This window comes from Acyrthosiphon pisum, chromosome A2, assembly GCF_005508785.2.
Source record: "Acyrthosiphon pisum isolate AL4f chromosome A2, pea_aphid_22Mar2018_4r6ur, whole genome shotgun sequence".
NCBI classification, from domain to species: Eukaryota; Metazoa; Arthropoda; class Insecta; order Hemiptera; family Aphididae; genus Acyrthosiphon; species Acyrthosiphon pisum.
In genome coordinates this window covers 116,990,398-117,008,730 of record NC_042495.1, presented here as the reverse complement: position 1 = coordinate 117,008,730, position 18,333 = coordinate 116,990,398, and the positions used below count along the sequence as shown (strand labels likewise).

The 18,333-nt window shown below is 29.9% G+C and overlaps 1 protein-coding gene and 1 long non-coding RNA gene across 2 annotated transcripts in view; one reads left to right on the top strand and one right to left on the bottom strand.

The window, feature by feature from the left end:
- The window catches only part of LOC115034090, a 2,846-nt gene extending 2,294 nt beyond the window's left edge, over positions 1-552 (top strand). The window contains exon 2 of the mRNA XM_029489714.1: positions 1-552. Coding sequence (XP_029345574.1) covers positions 1-101 — 101 coding nt within the window. The 3' untranslated portion in view covers positions 102-552.
- The window catches only part of LOC107884017, an 85,643-nt gene that overhangs the window by 7,275 nt on the left and 60,035 nt on the right, over positions 1-18,333 (bottom strand). The gene's annotated exons all lie outside the window — the stretch shown is intronic.

Sequence of the window (18,333 nt, the reverse complement as noted above, 5' to 3'; positions counted from 1 at the left end):
CCACTACGATTTCTGAGGAAGCACCGCTAAGCAACACAGTCCGGGAAGATGATGATACCAGCGTTGCTGTAAGAGTCGATGAGGTAATTTACCAGCAATGACGACGGCGATGGAAACTCGTTCAACGGAACTGGCGGAGAATTTAGCACGGGTTGAATGGTAGAGATAATGTACCAGGAACACGGACGTTAGGGGCACTGGACCTGCGGAAACTTAACCGTTACTTAACAGACTTCTCTGCGGTGGTCATTGGCCGAAGACGCGGTCGAAGGTACGACACCGGTGCGAAAATTACAGAAAGTCTCGACCTCGGTAATCCCAAATCCACCGGGTTGCTTGTCCGCGGCCACCGCCGATTACGCGGCACCAAGTCTCACTTAACCAGCTCAGTGTCTATATTGGTCACCGTCAACCATCAACGCGCACGACATCACGAACCAGCCGCTGCTCGTCGTTGCCATCGACCGTCGCTACTGTATTCGTCTTGGTCTGTCCTCTTAAAATCTTTTTTATTTTTTTTTTTAATAAAAATAGAAAACTAATTTATCTCTATCAAGTTTGCGTTTATTTATTATAGGTATTATTTTTCACACCATTCAACTAGTGTAGAATTTGTTTCCATAGTTCTTGCAGGCATCTTGTTTCCCCCACCCCCACATGGGTCACTTTTATTGAAATATGTAAAGCCACTCCGAGTCAAAATCTGAAATCATTGCGCCTATGGGTATATCCACGTTGAACCAATAATGTCCTGCACATTTTTCAGGCGTTGCAAGTTTTGAACATGGCAAGATAAACATTGTGTGATATAACATGGTGAATATTTTACTCATAAGCTTCGCTTTAAATGTTTAAAAATAAAAAAAAACAATTGATAATATGATCGAAATAAAATGGTAAATAGTATTGCCTAGTTGTAGGTTTCTAAACATAGTATGATTAGAACACATTATACCCCCGTTGTTTGTCCATCCGTCCGTTAGTTACCAGTACATAGTTACGACTGTTGATAGTAATGAGTATTTATTTATTGTCCCTAGTTACTGTGATAGATTGTATATTATGGAATTATAATTTATTGTGTTATATCAAATGACGTTCAGAAACCAGGAATTTAGAACGCTCGCCGAGTGAACTTTGCTCAATTGTTTATGAATGAAAATCGTACAGTTATAATAATATAAGTATAGGTACACTACAAACTTATATAATATTAAACATTATAATAATTATTTCAAAACACAAATAATGAATGAAAAATAACGAGCGTCTCGGGTAAAAAATAAAATACATAAAAACGACATGACGTTTATATAAACGCGCTGACGGGTGGTGACCGTGGTCATGACAGGGTGAGACAATCACTCGCACCTGGTACAATAGTGCATTGCATAATATAGTAATATAAATATATAATATTCTATTATACCGAGGTAAGGTGTACGTTTTCCAGCAATTGTTTTAAGGGTCCGGCGCGCTAAAACGAAACACGAACGTCCTTGTTTTTACTATTATTATTATTATTATTATTATTATTATTATTATATTATATTATTATTGTATTATTTATATTCACTTATTGTTATCACCATTTTCCCGATCCCTTTCATCGGTCAATTATTGCGATATAACAATATTATGACGTTGGTTGTATACGTTTTTTCTCTTTTCACACACTAAATTTCGTATTGAATAAAAACGACCAGTCGCGTTATATAATTCTAAAGTGATGAGTTACGGTCGGTTATTTGCTTTTATACATCTGCGTGCGGGACAATGTAAAAAATTAAAATCACTGAAAAAAATATTTGTTCGAAATGTCGACATAATGGAGTTATGCGGCTGTCAGGAGTTTATTTCCAAAAACGGAAACGAACGATTTGAATACGTATATGATATATTATTATAATGTATATAATTCTGTGTGTCAACGTGAAACTTTTGTGGTATAATATGGAATAATACAATATATAAAATACACCATGAACGACTTCTAATATACGTAATAACTAATGAGCTAGGTACGCAGTATTTCGAGCCAGTTGAATATTATACAATTTTAAATTAAATATTCAATACAAGTTTTTAATAATTTATGATAATAGCTTACGATTTTAGTACATTTACGATGCTAAGACATAATAATTAAATTAATAAATAAAACATTCCTGTTCGCCATATTTATAATTTAATCCTTATTGATTGTTTTCAACATTAGATCTATTCTTAAAATCCACAACACTGGTTTATCTTAAATAAGTCATTAATACATACATATTACATACATATAGGTAAATTATAAATAATACGACAATAAAATATAACATAATGTATTAATGTTTAATTAGTTTAATGGAGTACAACAAAAATAATTATTTTTTATTCTATTTATAATGATAGATATAACATAAATATTGTGTTCCGGAAGTTTTTACTCTAGAATAAATTACATAATTATATCATTTAAATAATAATAATAATAATAACAAAAACATTATATTTATTTAGCAAATCAACAAACAGAACATTAATATAATAATATATATAAAAATAATAAAAAGATTTACAACTCCCCTATAAACATAGCTTGTGTGCTGAAGTTAAAATTGAGTTGTGATAGGTACATCATAATTAATATTATTATTTAATTTATCAAAGGTAATTAGAACATTTGTATTATATAAATTTGTAATATAAGGTAAATGTAACGAGTCATAAACAAAATCATTATTTATAATCTTAGGTATCTTAAAAATAAATTGAATTATTCGTGTTAAAATGTTTTTTAAAGAAATAACATGAGAATTATGTGCTTGTCCCCAAAAAACAATATACCATTATTAATAACTGATTGAACAAAATTATAAAAATAACATTCGTATATAATTTGAAATTGACGATTTTGGTTCCATATGAATATATAAGGTTTATGTGTCATAATGCTATACTGACTTGAAATATCTTCAAAACTAAATTGATCAAGTCATAAATATTATTTATACACTGAAAGACTACTGCGTAAAAAATAGATTTCAAAGTCGGTCAAATGGAAGGTGGTACTAATGATATTATGTTTACACAGCAATTTGTAGTATACCGACAACCGGGTTCTTTGCGTCTATCTATGTAAATAACAATAATTTTTCTTTCAGTTTTACATTTACGGATTCTTCAAACAGACGCTCGTCGAAATTGTCTCACGTTCAATTGAAAATATAGGTTATATTGTGCATTTATTACGTATTATGTCGTATTATTTTTTTTTTTTATTCAACATCCAAAAAAAGGTATCTATTTTGAGAAATTAAAATAACTATTAAAGATTAAACAAAAAACGACGTTTTGTGGTCCACAAATCATGCACTATAACCTTATGTTATTTTTTTTTCAATCAAATAGATAGCAATCCTTAGTTTATTAAAGAGACAATTACTTTAAAACTTACTTAAAATAAAATGTGTATAAATACTTTTACAATTACTGAGATTTGATGAAAATATTATGTAGTATTTAATTGTTGCTATTAATATACATTATAATTATTTCGATTAAAATTATAGTTGATTCTAAAAAAATCTTGTCCTGGAAAAACTTTAAGCTAATAATCATATCGATTCTTCTAGAATGCATCTTTATGGTTTTACTATTGTTATCTTATTTATGATTTTACTTCAAATTTTTATCTAATTGGTTACAATTAAAATCATTTAGTTCTCACGTGATTTATAATATTCTATGTAAAACGTAAAGTATTTATCAGTATTTTTAAATCCAATGATAAAAAAACATACCTCTACCATAATATGATATATTTTGTCGTAAAATAATTGAATTCCACTTTCCGTGTTAATCCCTCACATAAAATCCCTCTCAGGCCTCAGTAAATATTAAATATAATAATATTATTTAATCGTATACTGACTAACCTACGGGGTATAAAATAAAATCGTACCAAAAACCAACAAAATAGTTTCATAATAATTAGATAGGTATAGGTACTTAAATGTAATATTATTTTTATATAAACTACAATACCTATTATATACAGTTTAATAATCGTTAATGCGTTCATAATATTATGGGTGAATATATGCTTATAATCAATAATACCTATTAATATGTTAGTGTTATAAACAAAATATGATATTTTTATATTCTCTTATATTTTTTTTTTTCAATTCTACCGTTAAAAACGTAACTTTTGCAATAGCTCTGACGATGTTATGATTTTTTTTATTATTTTATTAACTGCGTAACGTACACACAATACTGCGTTGACAGGTAGAATCATAATATACATTATACATAATACGTGGTGTAAATAACTAACGAGAATTTTGAAAACCCGACGATTATTGTAATACAAAATATAATTTGGACCAGGATTAAAACGTCAGGCTTAGTGCTTTTTACTGCACACGTATAAATGTGTAATAATTGAAGAAATAATTGATGATTTTTGTCGACTTTTGTAATTTATATTATTGTATAATATTATTGGTGTATATTTATTTATTTATTTATTTATTATTTATTTAACGGACGTTAATACATAGTGTATAAATTAGATAAAAAAAAAAATATACATTAATATTAAAGATACATAATATATTCAAGGTGACATGTTAAATTAATTATACAATAAAGGGAAATAAAGATAAAATAAAAAGCTTATAATAATAAGTATTAAGATATTAAGTGATAGAGAAAAAAAATCTAAATTATTTACTTAATTTCCACTAGACAATATAATATTTATAGGTGTACAAGACATATAATTTTTAATATAGGGTTTTTTATAAAATAATTATTTATTTCGAGGGTTAGATTTGTTTTTTTTTTAAATTATGTTGCTTAGGAGGAAAGGATCGTCTATTTTATTATTAAGGAGTTTGAATAGGAAGGTTATATACAATTGTTTTTTCTATCTTTTAATGTTTTAAAATTTAAAAAGTTCACTCGTCCCCCACCCGGGAGCCCCAACCCTTCCCCTATTTCATGTTATGGTATACAAAATGTAACAGAAAATTCAATTAACAAATATAATTTACTAACCATATTATATAATAATACTTTTGTTCTAATCAATATAACATTTTTATTTTAATATAAAACTAACAATTATAACCGATTCGGAAGTATAGAAGTAATTACATAAGTTACCTGATTGATTACATGGTATATGCATCAGGTATATCTGTTACACTCTGTATATTACAATTATATAATAATAATATTTTAATACAAATATTTATATATTTTCTCGTGTCCACTCGCGTTTGGATGGTGCACTGAAAATAACGGCCCGAATATCCCACGAACACGTCTCGTATGATATATCTGGTGGTATTGCGACATATTATTATAATATGTACTATTTTACGAGCTGACTCTTTCGGACAATCACTGTAGACCATTTCGCGTCGATGAGATTATCGACGTACCACACGTGTATCCGGTGGTGTAAATCCGGTGGTTGCAAATGATCGTAAAAACAATGCTACTTAAATAAACGCACACAATATATAGGTATACCTTAAATTTACTCGTAGCTCGTAATATAAAACTGTTGTATAGGAGCAAAGAGGGGGGGGGGAGGGAAAAGTCCTATGTGGGTCTCTGAGTAATTACCTCGCTACTCATTTTCTCAACCCCTAAAAATCAATAACTAATTGCCTTGTCTATATAACGTCATCAGCGAATAGGACATACGGACTCGTCGAATATTCTTCGGATGTTGCGGACACGGCGGAATGGGTTGAACGTCACTACCAATAAAACACTTTCAACGCACAAACGGGTGAAAAACGGTTTACAATATATATAGTAATAATTTTTTTTTTTTACGTCAAAACGTGGATGAAAATTATGTTTTCTTGAGTCATTGGCAGCTTCACAGCTTACACTTATGTATTTATACTTTAAGAGGACGGTGGTCGGTTTAAGGAAAACACTCATTTCCTCGAAAAGTGCAAACATTTTTAAGAATATTTGTTTTACATTATTTTAAGTCATTAAAAACCATCACTTCTGAAAAGAAATTATATTTTCATTATTTTTTTTATCGTTATCAACTTTAAATTTTTTTACATTCTTGAATTGAATGACAGACTTTCGTTTTTAATTTCATACTCTTGAGCAGAATATTTTTCTGAGAATTTCATAAATATTGTATTCAAATCGAATTTTGAATGAATAGTTAATTAAGTAGTTATAATATTAATTAAAATGTTAATGAGTGGATTAATTGACCTACATTTAGGGTGAGTACTCCTGTACCACTTTATTTTAAAATACTTATAAGATATGACTAATTAGCTACTCTAATTTACTCTATTTCTCAGAGATTTTTTATCTTTCGGAATATAAAATAAAAATATTATAATATTTATCATGTCATTAAAAGAGGCTTAAATTTATATAATACATATACCTATCGAAATGTATACCTTACCCACTTCACGGAAATCGTGAAAATATTTTATAAATCATTTTGTTAACATTATCTTGAAAACGTATCTGCTGTGATTCAGTGTTTTTCCGTGTACTGGAGAAAACGTAAAGTAGAACCACTTTACCGTTAATTTTTAATTGGTAATAACTTATATTTTTTTTCAAAAGCGGTTGTCTCGTGATTACTACGAAGTTCGATTAATATTATGTAAGAACGATTATATTTTTTTAAAAACGTTAATTCGATACTCTTCCAGATGACGTGTCGAATACGTCCACCGTTGAAGAAAACCACCCGACGTATATTATTATACAACTTACAGTTGTCGCGAGTGCGTCTTCGTTTTATCCGAACCCATAACACACCGGCGGCGTTTTCTCCGAGGTAACTATATGCGCAAATATAAACGATGAACGTACACACGCACACACGCACACACACACACACACACACACACACACACACACACACACACACACACACACACACACACACACACACACACACACACACACACACACACACACACACACACACACACACACAAACACACACACACACACACGCTTTCACATATTTTCTTTGGGACATCATCTCCACGCGGCGTGTTCACAGTAGACTGCACACGAATGTCACGCGTGTTTACAGACGCACACACACAGAATACTCGTCTGAAAACTAATAATATATATACGTATATTTATAGGTATGTTTAAATATATTATTATATATATATGTTATAAATAAACACGTACCTATACGAATACTGGAGCATTTCATTGTGGAAAATTTGAGCTTAACTAAACTACATAATATGGTTATATATATATTTGTATGAATGTATCTATATATAATACATAATTTACGTTGTACATTGTATTATAGATTATAATACATGGGTTGTAATGATGGTGGATAACGATAAGTTCTCAAATATTTATGAATAAGACAGTATAATAATATACTAGTGTACTCGCGCGTGATTGGAGATTTGGTCAAATTTTGGGAGAAATATGTTCGTTTTAAATAGGAAAATTAATTTTCAAAATCACACACCGTCTCGCAAACACTGTTACAATGTTTCGAATATTTTCTTACCATTTATCATAAATATAATTATGTGATATTACATAATATTATAAAACTATTTCAACTACAACAAACAATGAAAATGTGCATCTATTTTTATTGTTATCGGTCAGCTGTTTAGATAGGTACCTCTAGCTATTAAGAGGGTCGTTCAAAATAAAATAAAAACAAAATAGAATTGATTAAATTGCTTTAAATATAAAAAAAAAACCAAAAACTCGTCAAAAGTGAAAATCTTTTGGATATACTTAGGATATATTTGAAGGGAACTAAGCCCTTCCAAGGGAGCCTCCTCCCTGGTTTCCTTGTATGCAGCCGAGAACACGTTTTCCCGTATACAATTCAGCTATGGTATTAACGCATCTGCGCTTATTTTCGAAGTGTTCTGTTTTACATGAGGACTTGACGCATTACATGAAATGTGTAACTTTCGCGTGTGTGTGTGTGTATGCCAATCAAGCTGCACGCGAGAATTATATAGCCACGACCTCCTATCGCAGTGCGATAGCTTCCGACCATTGTCGACTAAACAATATTGTACATAATATAATATTTTTAGCTGATACGAGGGAAGTATACGTCATACTCTTTTTTTTCTATCGAGTAAACATTTACTATAAATTTATGTCAATTTTTCAAAGTAGCATTTCCCGAACACCAGCATGAGTGAACGATGTTCATATTATTTTTCTTTTTTTATCTTGTACCACGAAAATACTTACAAACGTTTTAAAATCTCGACAAAAACGTATTTGAAACTTGTTCAAACTTTTTTTAGTGTATACACGTATAAGAAGTAAGAACTATTGAGTTACGAGTTCGACAAGGTTTCCGTAAGTTTTCACGATAACAGGTCAAAATTCTTAGCCATTCAATTTGACTGTAATCGTTTCTGTTTTATATTTTAAGAGAATTCCTTTTCGAAATACCATACATATCATTTCATATTTTATCTGTAATAAAAATGTCAATACCACGAACCTTTTATTATCAATAATGCATTTTATATCGTAATTTAATAAATAATAAATCAATACATACAAACTGTAATGCTAATAAGTCCATTTTTATGGTCACATAAATATTGTTCACAAAACGGTATAATGTATAATGTATATACTACGTAATAATACACATAAAAAATATATTATGTATATTTAAACTAAACAAAAGTAAAAATATACACTTATAAATAATTTTGCTCCTGCATAATGTATAATATAAATAGTAAATAACAGACCAATTTGTAAAATCGTTTTTTCATACAATTATTTATCGTTGCTTTAAAATGTATATGACTAATCCTGTGGCCTAGTGCAGCGATGAACGCCAAGACCCTGATATCGGCTGTATATCAGTAAGTTTTTTTTTTCAGCATTAAACTAAATTAAAATTTCGGCAGTCTAATAATTTTAATCCAACCATAGGTACTTAACATACGAATTAGCGGAAACCCTAAAATAACGTGAAATAGCAGTACTTAACGAATTGTATTTATATTATATATATTTTGCTTAAACGAGTGAAGCAATTATTATGCAAATGCTACCAGAGAGATAATCAAAAGACGCGGCATTTAAAAAAATGCTCCAAGCCCTTAATATATTTTTCCTTGATAAAATTATAAAAGTTCTTAATTTGTCACTCACCGCCGTACCAAGTTTGCAAATTCCACGACCGTATTGTATGGTCTGAGGGCTTAACATTTTCACGAACAGTTGACGAGTGCCGAACTTAAACGATTCAACCAGCGTCAAAAGACTTAAAAATATATCATAAAAATAATCAATTTAAAGTTTAAACATTAAAACTGAAAGATGAGATTGAGTGAACTTAGAGAATACTCCAATACGACATTATAAAATAGTGTAAAAATAGGCGTTCGTATTAGTTAATAGTTGCCTTGCATAATTTATCGGGTTGCAATTAATAACAATAATAATGAATATACAGACTCTACAATTTCTTGATTTAGGTATAGTTTAATTTTTTCTATACATTTACTATTATCTATACAAAATGTTTTTTTTGTGGTTCTTATAACGGAATAAAAACATAATATTTATTTTTTATTTAAATAAATTATTCAAATGAAATCTAAATATTATTATATTTTCGTACTATAGTTGTGGTTTAATAGCTATGGGTAAGTAGTGTAATACATTATATGCACGTAATATGTAATAGCATTTATTGATAAACATGTATAGATTTTGATGATTTGAACTATGAAGACATAAATAATTACCTTTAAATTTAAATATTTTAGAACAAAAGGAACTAATTTACGTGTAAGTAAATTTTTATAAGACTATTTCTAAACAATATTGCATAATCATATAATATGCACAGTCTATACAACGTATTGAATCAGTACAATAATTGTACCTACATAGTATAATGTTATGTTTATAAAATCGGTTTCTGCCTAAAAAAAACTGTTTTGAACGCTTTACCAAAAACCTTTCTTAAATAATATCACAGTTTAGTTTTACATACAAAAACACAGGCACCTACAGGTAAAGAATGTAATATGACTTAGACAAGAATAGAATAGATTAAATATGATGTCATTACATTACGACGTATTATATAGCTACTTATTATATTTCTTTAAATATCATTACTCGCAACTGTTGTTTTAAAGCACAATGCACAAAGCTCGTTTTGCATTCTCAAATTAATACAATGTTGTGCCATTAAATTATATAGTATTGGTAATACACACGGGAAAATAGCGTTTATTTTCACTTAAGTTACATCGACTTTATGTAGCTATTTAACTACATACAGATTTATTATAAGGTGGTTTGCTAAGCGTATATTTTTTTACATATTAATATAATATTATACCAACAGTCCTTATCGTTTATTTTTTTTTTTACCTTATTACATAACTCAGTTAAAAAAGTAGTTTACATCGCTAATAGATTCAGCCGATAAGCATATTTTAAAAACGCATGACAACCATTAATTACAATTTTATGAAAATTACATTTAAAACTTTACATAATTGTAATACCTTATACACCGCTCTTAAACGAAAACGCAAAAACTAATCTTATATGCGTACAATACATAATATTATTATAGACTCAACGTATTTTCAATTATTATTGATAATATAATTTTTATGTGGAATTTCAAAACTCATCTGTATTTAATATTTGTTTCTTGAATGCATAAATTACACTATCATATTTTATACACACCGTGGGTGTAATATTGTATAGTAGTTTAATATGAGCACAAAGTGAGATATCAGAGATTATTAAGATCGTTTTGAAGAAAAGAATTTGGGTGCCGTCGGCAATTCATACGCCGAGGCCGTATTAAATATTTTATTTTAATAATATCTAACTTTGGCATCCAACATTATTTTTCAACAAATCGCGGTGCCGTTTTCTGGTCGCTATTTTTGGGGACGTATTTCCGCTATTTTTGACGACCCAAAACGTCACTCCCACTGCGTAGCTGTCGTTATTTCGACCGAGCCCCGTAATAATATATTATAACAGCGACGAAAACACTTCGAACTACTTCGAATTCACTTTACACTGTAGTTATCATTCGTTACAAATTTCAATAGGGCTTATTATTTTTGAATATCCCGAGTTATTTGGCTTAAATAATAATAATTACCCACAGTATTTCGGATGTACGCGCATAAATGAAATGAATTAGAATGACAAATTGTTAACCGACACGAAACGGTATAGCGTGTTAAATATGCGTTATATTAATAAATCTAAATACGAAATATCCAAAAATCATAATTAACTTATACTGTAATATAAAAAAAAAAATGTACAAAACAACACTTATTGTGTTGAATTGTGAATAATAATACGTTAGCAAATTGATGGTACTCTCGCACCGTGCCTAAACTTAATGCCTAAGTTATTCAATTAATCATACTATTATAATACACTCTTAAAACTAGCATTTCTCATATTACTTTGAATCTCATTATCGTTAAAATTTGGTTAAACTTATGACTGTTGTATTATTATGAACCTACTAAATAACAAATTCACGATATATTATATTAAAAATTAAGTTTATATTTATTAATTATTATATAGGTTATAGGTAACACGGCGTTTGTAAAACGCAATGCTGGTAAAACATAAGTGGTTTTTTTGCTGCACAACTTTTTGTACGGTTATTTTCAAAAAAAACTTTTAATAATTTATTTTAGCTCGTACAGTTTTCAATGTATGGGCGAACCGAACAATTTGGTGAAATATACGTCGCAGTGTACGCAGTTTTGAAGTTAGAGTCAAATTTCATTCACTGCGACTTTTTTTTTGTAAAAACGATCGACTGAATTATTCTCTCTGGTCCGATCTCCGCCGGGCCCACTTAAGGAGAGTCAACCTTAAAAAATAGAACACAACTCCATATACATGAATACCTATGACCGCAAAACTTTTGACGCTGGGCAATCGTTTGTTCTATCTATCTGCTGCGGCAACGATAATATACGCGAACCCGTTTTTATACCTTGTGATTTTTTTTTATCAACAAGACAAAAGTGAAAAGTCGTAATGTTTTATAGGGCCAGTCGCGGGTTGGCCTAGATCTCGTCGGGTGTGAATGTTTAATATAGCTCACGAAATGATTCGCGGAAAGACACTTGAATTTGCGAGATGACCAACCTATATAATATATATTATAAATTATAATAATATATACACACCACTTTGAGGAGCGGTGGAGCGTTTTACGTAAATTGACCAATATAACGCTATATCAATCCGGATTGTGTGTCTACCGGTTATAGGTGGAACTACATTTTGTGGGGCTTTGTGTCGAAATCACGTTCGTCTGTACCCTTTGCGCCCGGGGAATCGCTGTGCGTATATCACCCACTCGCCGTTTCGATAGCTCTGCAAACAGCAATCAAATCCTTCTGCGTACACTCAAAACCATAGTAAAATTAATTTATATTCCAATGCACACCAACGGACGGATGCCGTTAAAAGGAGAATTAATTCAATCAAAACTTCCGATCGACTACTAGGCCGCGGACGGGCGGCGGTGAGCCTAATGAGTAATGAATAAATAAAAGACTTCACACGGTTGATACAATTAATTCTCAAATAGGTATTAACGGTCGAAAAATAATTTTTCGTGCACACAGCACATTGTTCGCACACGCTGCAGTGCTTTAACATCAAACAAGTATATAATAATATTATATATTTTATGCGACTGAGAAGTGTGCGAGCAAGTTTAAATAATGATCATTAAATTAGTTGCGGTTACACGTAAAAACAAGTACCTACTCTGTGAAATTGCTGGAAACACGAGATACAGGTAAATGTGTGTTTGGGAGCGATTAAGTATCGTTGTTAACACATTGTTTTTACATTTTTGTTGTGTATAATTGCGTGTTCAGGTAAAATATTGTTAAAAATAAATAATTTTTCATAAAATATCATAAGCTAAATAATCTTAATTTATATATTGTTATTATGACGTGTTATTACATTATCTTGTCAAAACAGTTTAAATATAAATATAATTACCCGTGCCTAGAATTGTATCTTTCGACTTTGCATACACGCTAAATAATAAATTTAGTAAATCACAGAATTAGTTGTGCCCAAGTTGAGTCCATGTTTTATTTATTTCTAAAATATGCTCTTATAAATCTAACTATACCCTGCAGTATTCAGAGAGTGTGTTTACATTTGATAAACTTACTAAGGATCCAAAATTGAATATATTATTTTCATAATGGATACCTTGAAGGAACATTTAAATTTAAAAGATTTAAAATGTAAACTTCGGTTTAACCATTTTCTCGTTATGCAGTTGTAAATAATACATAAATATGAAATACATTATGAGGTGTATCATGCATGCATATTGCAGGTTTATGCATAAGTTATAACTACGGTTCAAGGGACAAATTTCACTAGGTACCTTAACCGTCATGAAATTATATTAATAGGTACCTATAACATGATATGCATTTAAAATATGATATTAATATGTCGGTGCACTGTGCACAACGAATAATTGAGGTGAATAACATAATTTGATATATTATAAATCTTCATTTCGTAGAGAATCAAACACGTTAAAGTTTGAACGAAAATCTTATAACCAAACAAGAAATACAAACACCTGTGATATAAAATGATAACAGTTAATGAAAATCATTTGAATGTGATAATAATTTTGAACGGCTGTCATAGAATAATAAAATGTAAAATCGATACAAGAACATATCATCAAAAATTTAAACAGAGTAGTATCATTTACAATTAAAAAGAAAACAATTATATTAAAATAAACTTAAACATTGCACTGTGGATCAATCTACAAACCATATATTATATACTTAAGTTAAAGCTGTTGAAAGAAATTTGCATTTCAATAATTTCGACTCATGGTAACAAAATTCGGTATATTATGTTGTTGTGTTTACACTGATACCTGCTACAATAAATTACTACATAAGAGTATTATTGCCAATTTATTGTCGTAATATTAAGTAATGAGTAAACACTAGTGGAAAAAATTAAATACTATTTCTAAAAAATACTATCATCAAAAGTTATAAATAATTTTATATTTACCAATAGAAATTTTTATTTTGTAAATTTAATATCTATCTAAAATACTAATCATACAAATCTACAAAATTATGTTATGATCCGAACTTAAATTTTAACATTATATTGCATATAATATTATTAACTAGATAATAATAAAAATGAATAAGTTATAACTTATATCATAACGAATGAAAAGATAAATACAAAGTTACACTATGCGATTTATAGATTTTTGAGTACATTGTATACAAGTATACCACAAATAATTCCATATTAGATTCTAAGCGGAGCAAAAGAATGTATTGGTTATACAATGATGTGTGTTTTTTTTTCTGTCAACATCATTTCGGATAGTAAGCATACTTCGATTTTAAAATCAGCATCTTTTCTGATAGAAAATTGAACCTAGTTGGTACTTTTGGGAGGTCATAATTGAAAATTCCAAGTAGTTTTAGAAAGCGTCGATAAAAATTACCGACAAATTACGAAAAACCGCTAAAATTGGGATTTTAATTTCTAACGATTTGTTTACCACCACAGCAACGAATAAAAATTAATAATATTATAAGGACTATGCTAACCACTCAGAATAGTTTTTCGTATACAATGGTTTATCATTGTATTCAAATTTAACACATCCATTACAACTTCTGTACAGCAGAGTGGTACCAACTTGTCCACATTTTGTATATGTTGGTATACATTTAAATATAACTTCTGCGTGATATTGTCAAATAGTTTATTTACACCATCACTATGTTTACTAAACATTTGTATCAATAATAATAAACGCACATCAATATCAAACTTATTATCTATATTTTATAAATCCTCAATCAAATACTCATCCGAAAGTATGACTATCAACTAAACAATAGGGAAACGTAAAAAAAAACCAACATCAATAAAATTCAAATTAAGTATCCAGTTATATTGCGATAAAAAGATTAATTAATTAATCTCCATAGTATGGTATTATATGTATATGTCTCGTACAATTCATTCAATCTCAAATCGAAATCCACCCAGTACGACGTATGGGAACTAACTATTTTACAAACGCTTCTACAATCGTCTAATATCTCACCCTAATCCACTTGTCAATAATCTCGCAGTCCCTAAATTTCCCGACTCCGAGACGTCTTAAATGTAAACCGTATAACGTGATCTGCTAGATTCACGACACTAATTGTTATTGATTACCAATTACTCAAATATAACACAATTCATTGTGAAGTGCCATTGTTCGTTTGACCACTTATTTATACACGTGTCATTATTATTATTGTGTATGGTCAATGGCCATTGTATTCTATATCATACGTAAATTATTGTTTCACCTTTATTAGACCGTTTATATTATTTTGTAAAAAATACTGCGCGGTATTGTAATTCGTTTTTTAACTGCCTAAACTCAAAACGATGGGTTATCAAAATAAACGGATCGATGGCCATTCCGTGACGAAAAAGTGGCAGTTAGATTATCGCTTTAAACAGTGTGGTAGCGGTGCTACCCTATAATACCGTCATAATGATCGGGCTAGCGTCGGATTGGGGGTGAGTAGGTCGGTTCGAGGGTGCATACTTCGGCGATGCGGGCTTCGAAGGTGTGCGGTGGCCAAATAGCCCGAACTGCAGTATCACGGCTTATCAGTTTATTTCAAAATCAACGCTTTTGCCTTACACAGAAGAAATCATCAATTACGATTTAAGTGTGCGCGTCGGTAACGATTTTTAAAGCGATACAGGCGGTTTCGACAAAACGTTAAGTACGAAAAAAATAACGTTTAATACAATATGATTAAATATATATTATTTACAATCGGTCCACGCCTTACTACTAGTCTACTTTTGTTTGTCGTGAGTTGATATCGACAAGTTTAGGGACAACAAAGTCAGACTAAAACCTAGAGATGTGAGTTTGTATTATACGGTGGTATAAAACTGTATTATACGAGGTATTATACATATGGTATAAAATTATTTTATACAGACGGTATAAAAAAAAAAAAAAAAAGCGTTATTTTTAGTTATTACCACGATTTAATACGAGTTAACACCAATATAAAAACAATTATCATTTATTGTAACATGTAAGTGATAAGCAGTTGTCCGAAAAATGATAAGAGTGGGTATGCGACGGTTACCCTGTCGTGTGTCGTGATTTCCCTGTGACCAACTTTTGGTGGTGTTGAGCAGCAGCTCTCAACTCGTACATGTTTACCGTCCCGTTACGTACTCATTCTAAAAAATATCCATAGCTGCGTATTTTTCTTCTTTATCGACTTTATCAAACTGTTTATTGTTATTGACGTTATTGTATATTCAGTAATTCTGATATTAATCGTAATTCATAATATTATTATCATATTATTCTAGGTTAATAAATATTAAATAATAATCGTTATTCATTTAGTAGTGTCTTCTTGGCTCTTGCGTTACCTAGGTTCTTGTTTTGATAGTTTGAACTTTTAAGCTTAAAAATGGGTAGGCCATCGAAGCAAAAACAAATGGTAGACAAACATTTTAAAAAGCATTTACAGAAAAGAGGCAAATTAGATTGCCATGAATGTATTTATTGTTGTCAAACTTTTGCATATAACTCTTGGCGAATGGCAAAGCATTTGCTTACATGTACGAACACTCCTATTGCTTTCAAGAATACTGACATGCCTATCATACAAAAATTATTTAAAAATCATAAAGGAGCAACATCAAATGACTTGGATACAATTATTTATGATTATGATGAACATTTTACTGACAAATCTAATAATTTTTTTTTTTATTTTTTTTATATAATATATATATATATATTATTTTTAAATGTTGGCCAATGTTCATATTATGAAGTGTTAGAGTTAATTTAATTAATTAAGTAGGTATTATCTGTTTTGATATGCAAATAATGATTTAATAAGCACACTGCAATCAAATCATTAGCTTATTGGCTGTTGCCATTTAATATTTATACAATTTTAGTAACTTATTATTTTACCTTTGATACCTACTCAAATCCTAATTTATTATGAAGTTCATTTGATATATTAAAAATATAATTTATTATGAAATGTCAAATGTGAATTGTAATTAAAATATATTAAATTTAAGTTATTTCTAGTCACTATGTATATGGACATATCACATATGGTACCTACATCGTGGTAACATGACTAAATATTAATTTGGTGAATAAGGTCTTAAATAATTCTTGTGTTATGTGTTTTTTGAAATGTTTTCTGACCTTCTAGCCATTTTTTCAATTTATCCATTTTAAAATAATTCAAATTTCATACTTAAGAATGGAGTTAAAACCTTTGTTAAATTACCTATAATTTAAGGTACTGCAAGGTTTAATACGGTATAATACTGGTATAATACCGGTATAATACGGTATAATACAAAACAAAAATAAAATACCGTATTTTAACATCTCTATATATAGCTCAAGAGTTATATTGAAAATTTTATTTTGTCTTGAAAAAACCAACATACATTTTTAGTGAAGAATTTAAGTCTGAAATTATTCAATTTTTAATATTTTTAAAATAAAAACTCAAAAACATATTATCATTATTAAATGCGTTGATTACGAAAAATAATATAGGTATATTGATTTTATTTAAATTATTATAATTTATGTTTATAAATCACGTATGCCTACAGCTTACTCGTATGGCTGTAGGTACATACCATAACACGTACGACTCGAGACTTTTCGCACACATTTACAAAACAATGGTCATATTGTATAAGGTACTATTAAGATAGTGTACTCAGACATTTTTACATACAGTTGGTTTCGTTTGTTACTTCGCCAAATATGATTTTATGTCATTGGTTTGAAATGTAAATCTTCTAATTTCAGTGGACCTAAGACGAAGCGGACTATAATTAGTATAACAGCCACGGGTCAGACGACTTTGGCTACCGTCGCGGCGGGAACTGATACTCTGACGTCTAAGCATCAACACGTGTCTGGAGAGTCTATTGACTCATACGACGACGTTTCAGACGGACTATATCTACCGAATTATCACCATGTGGCGACGGTACCGAGCGACTCGCACAGGGACGGTATAATCGTGCTACCAAGATATACAAACCACAACGGTGCACCGTGTGGTGTATTATCCTGGTGTACCTCTGTTTAACACGGAATACCTTGGCGCTCGCAATGTTAACCTGGTGGTGCACCCCGCAATGTAAAACCTGGTT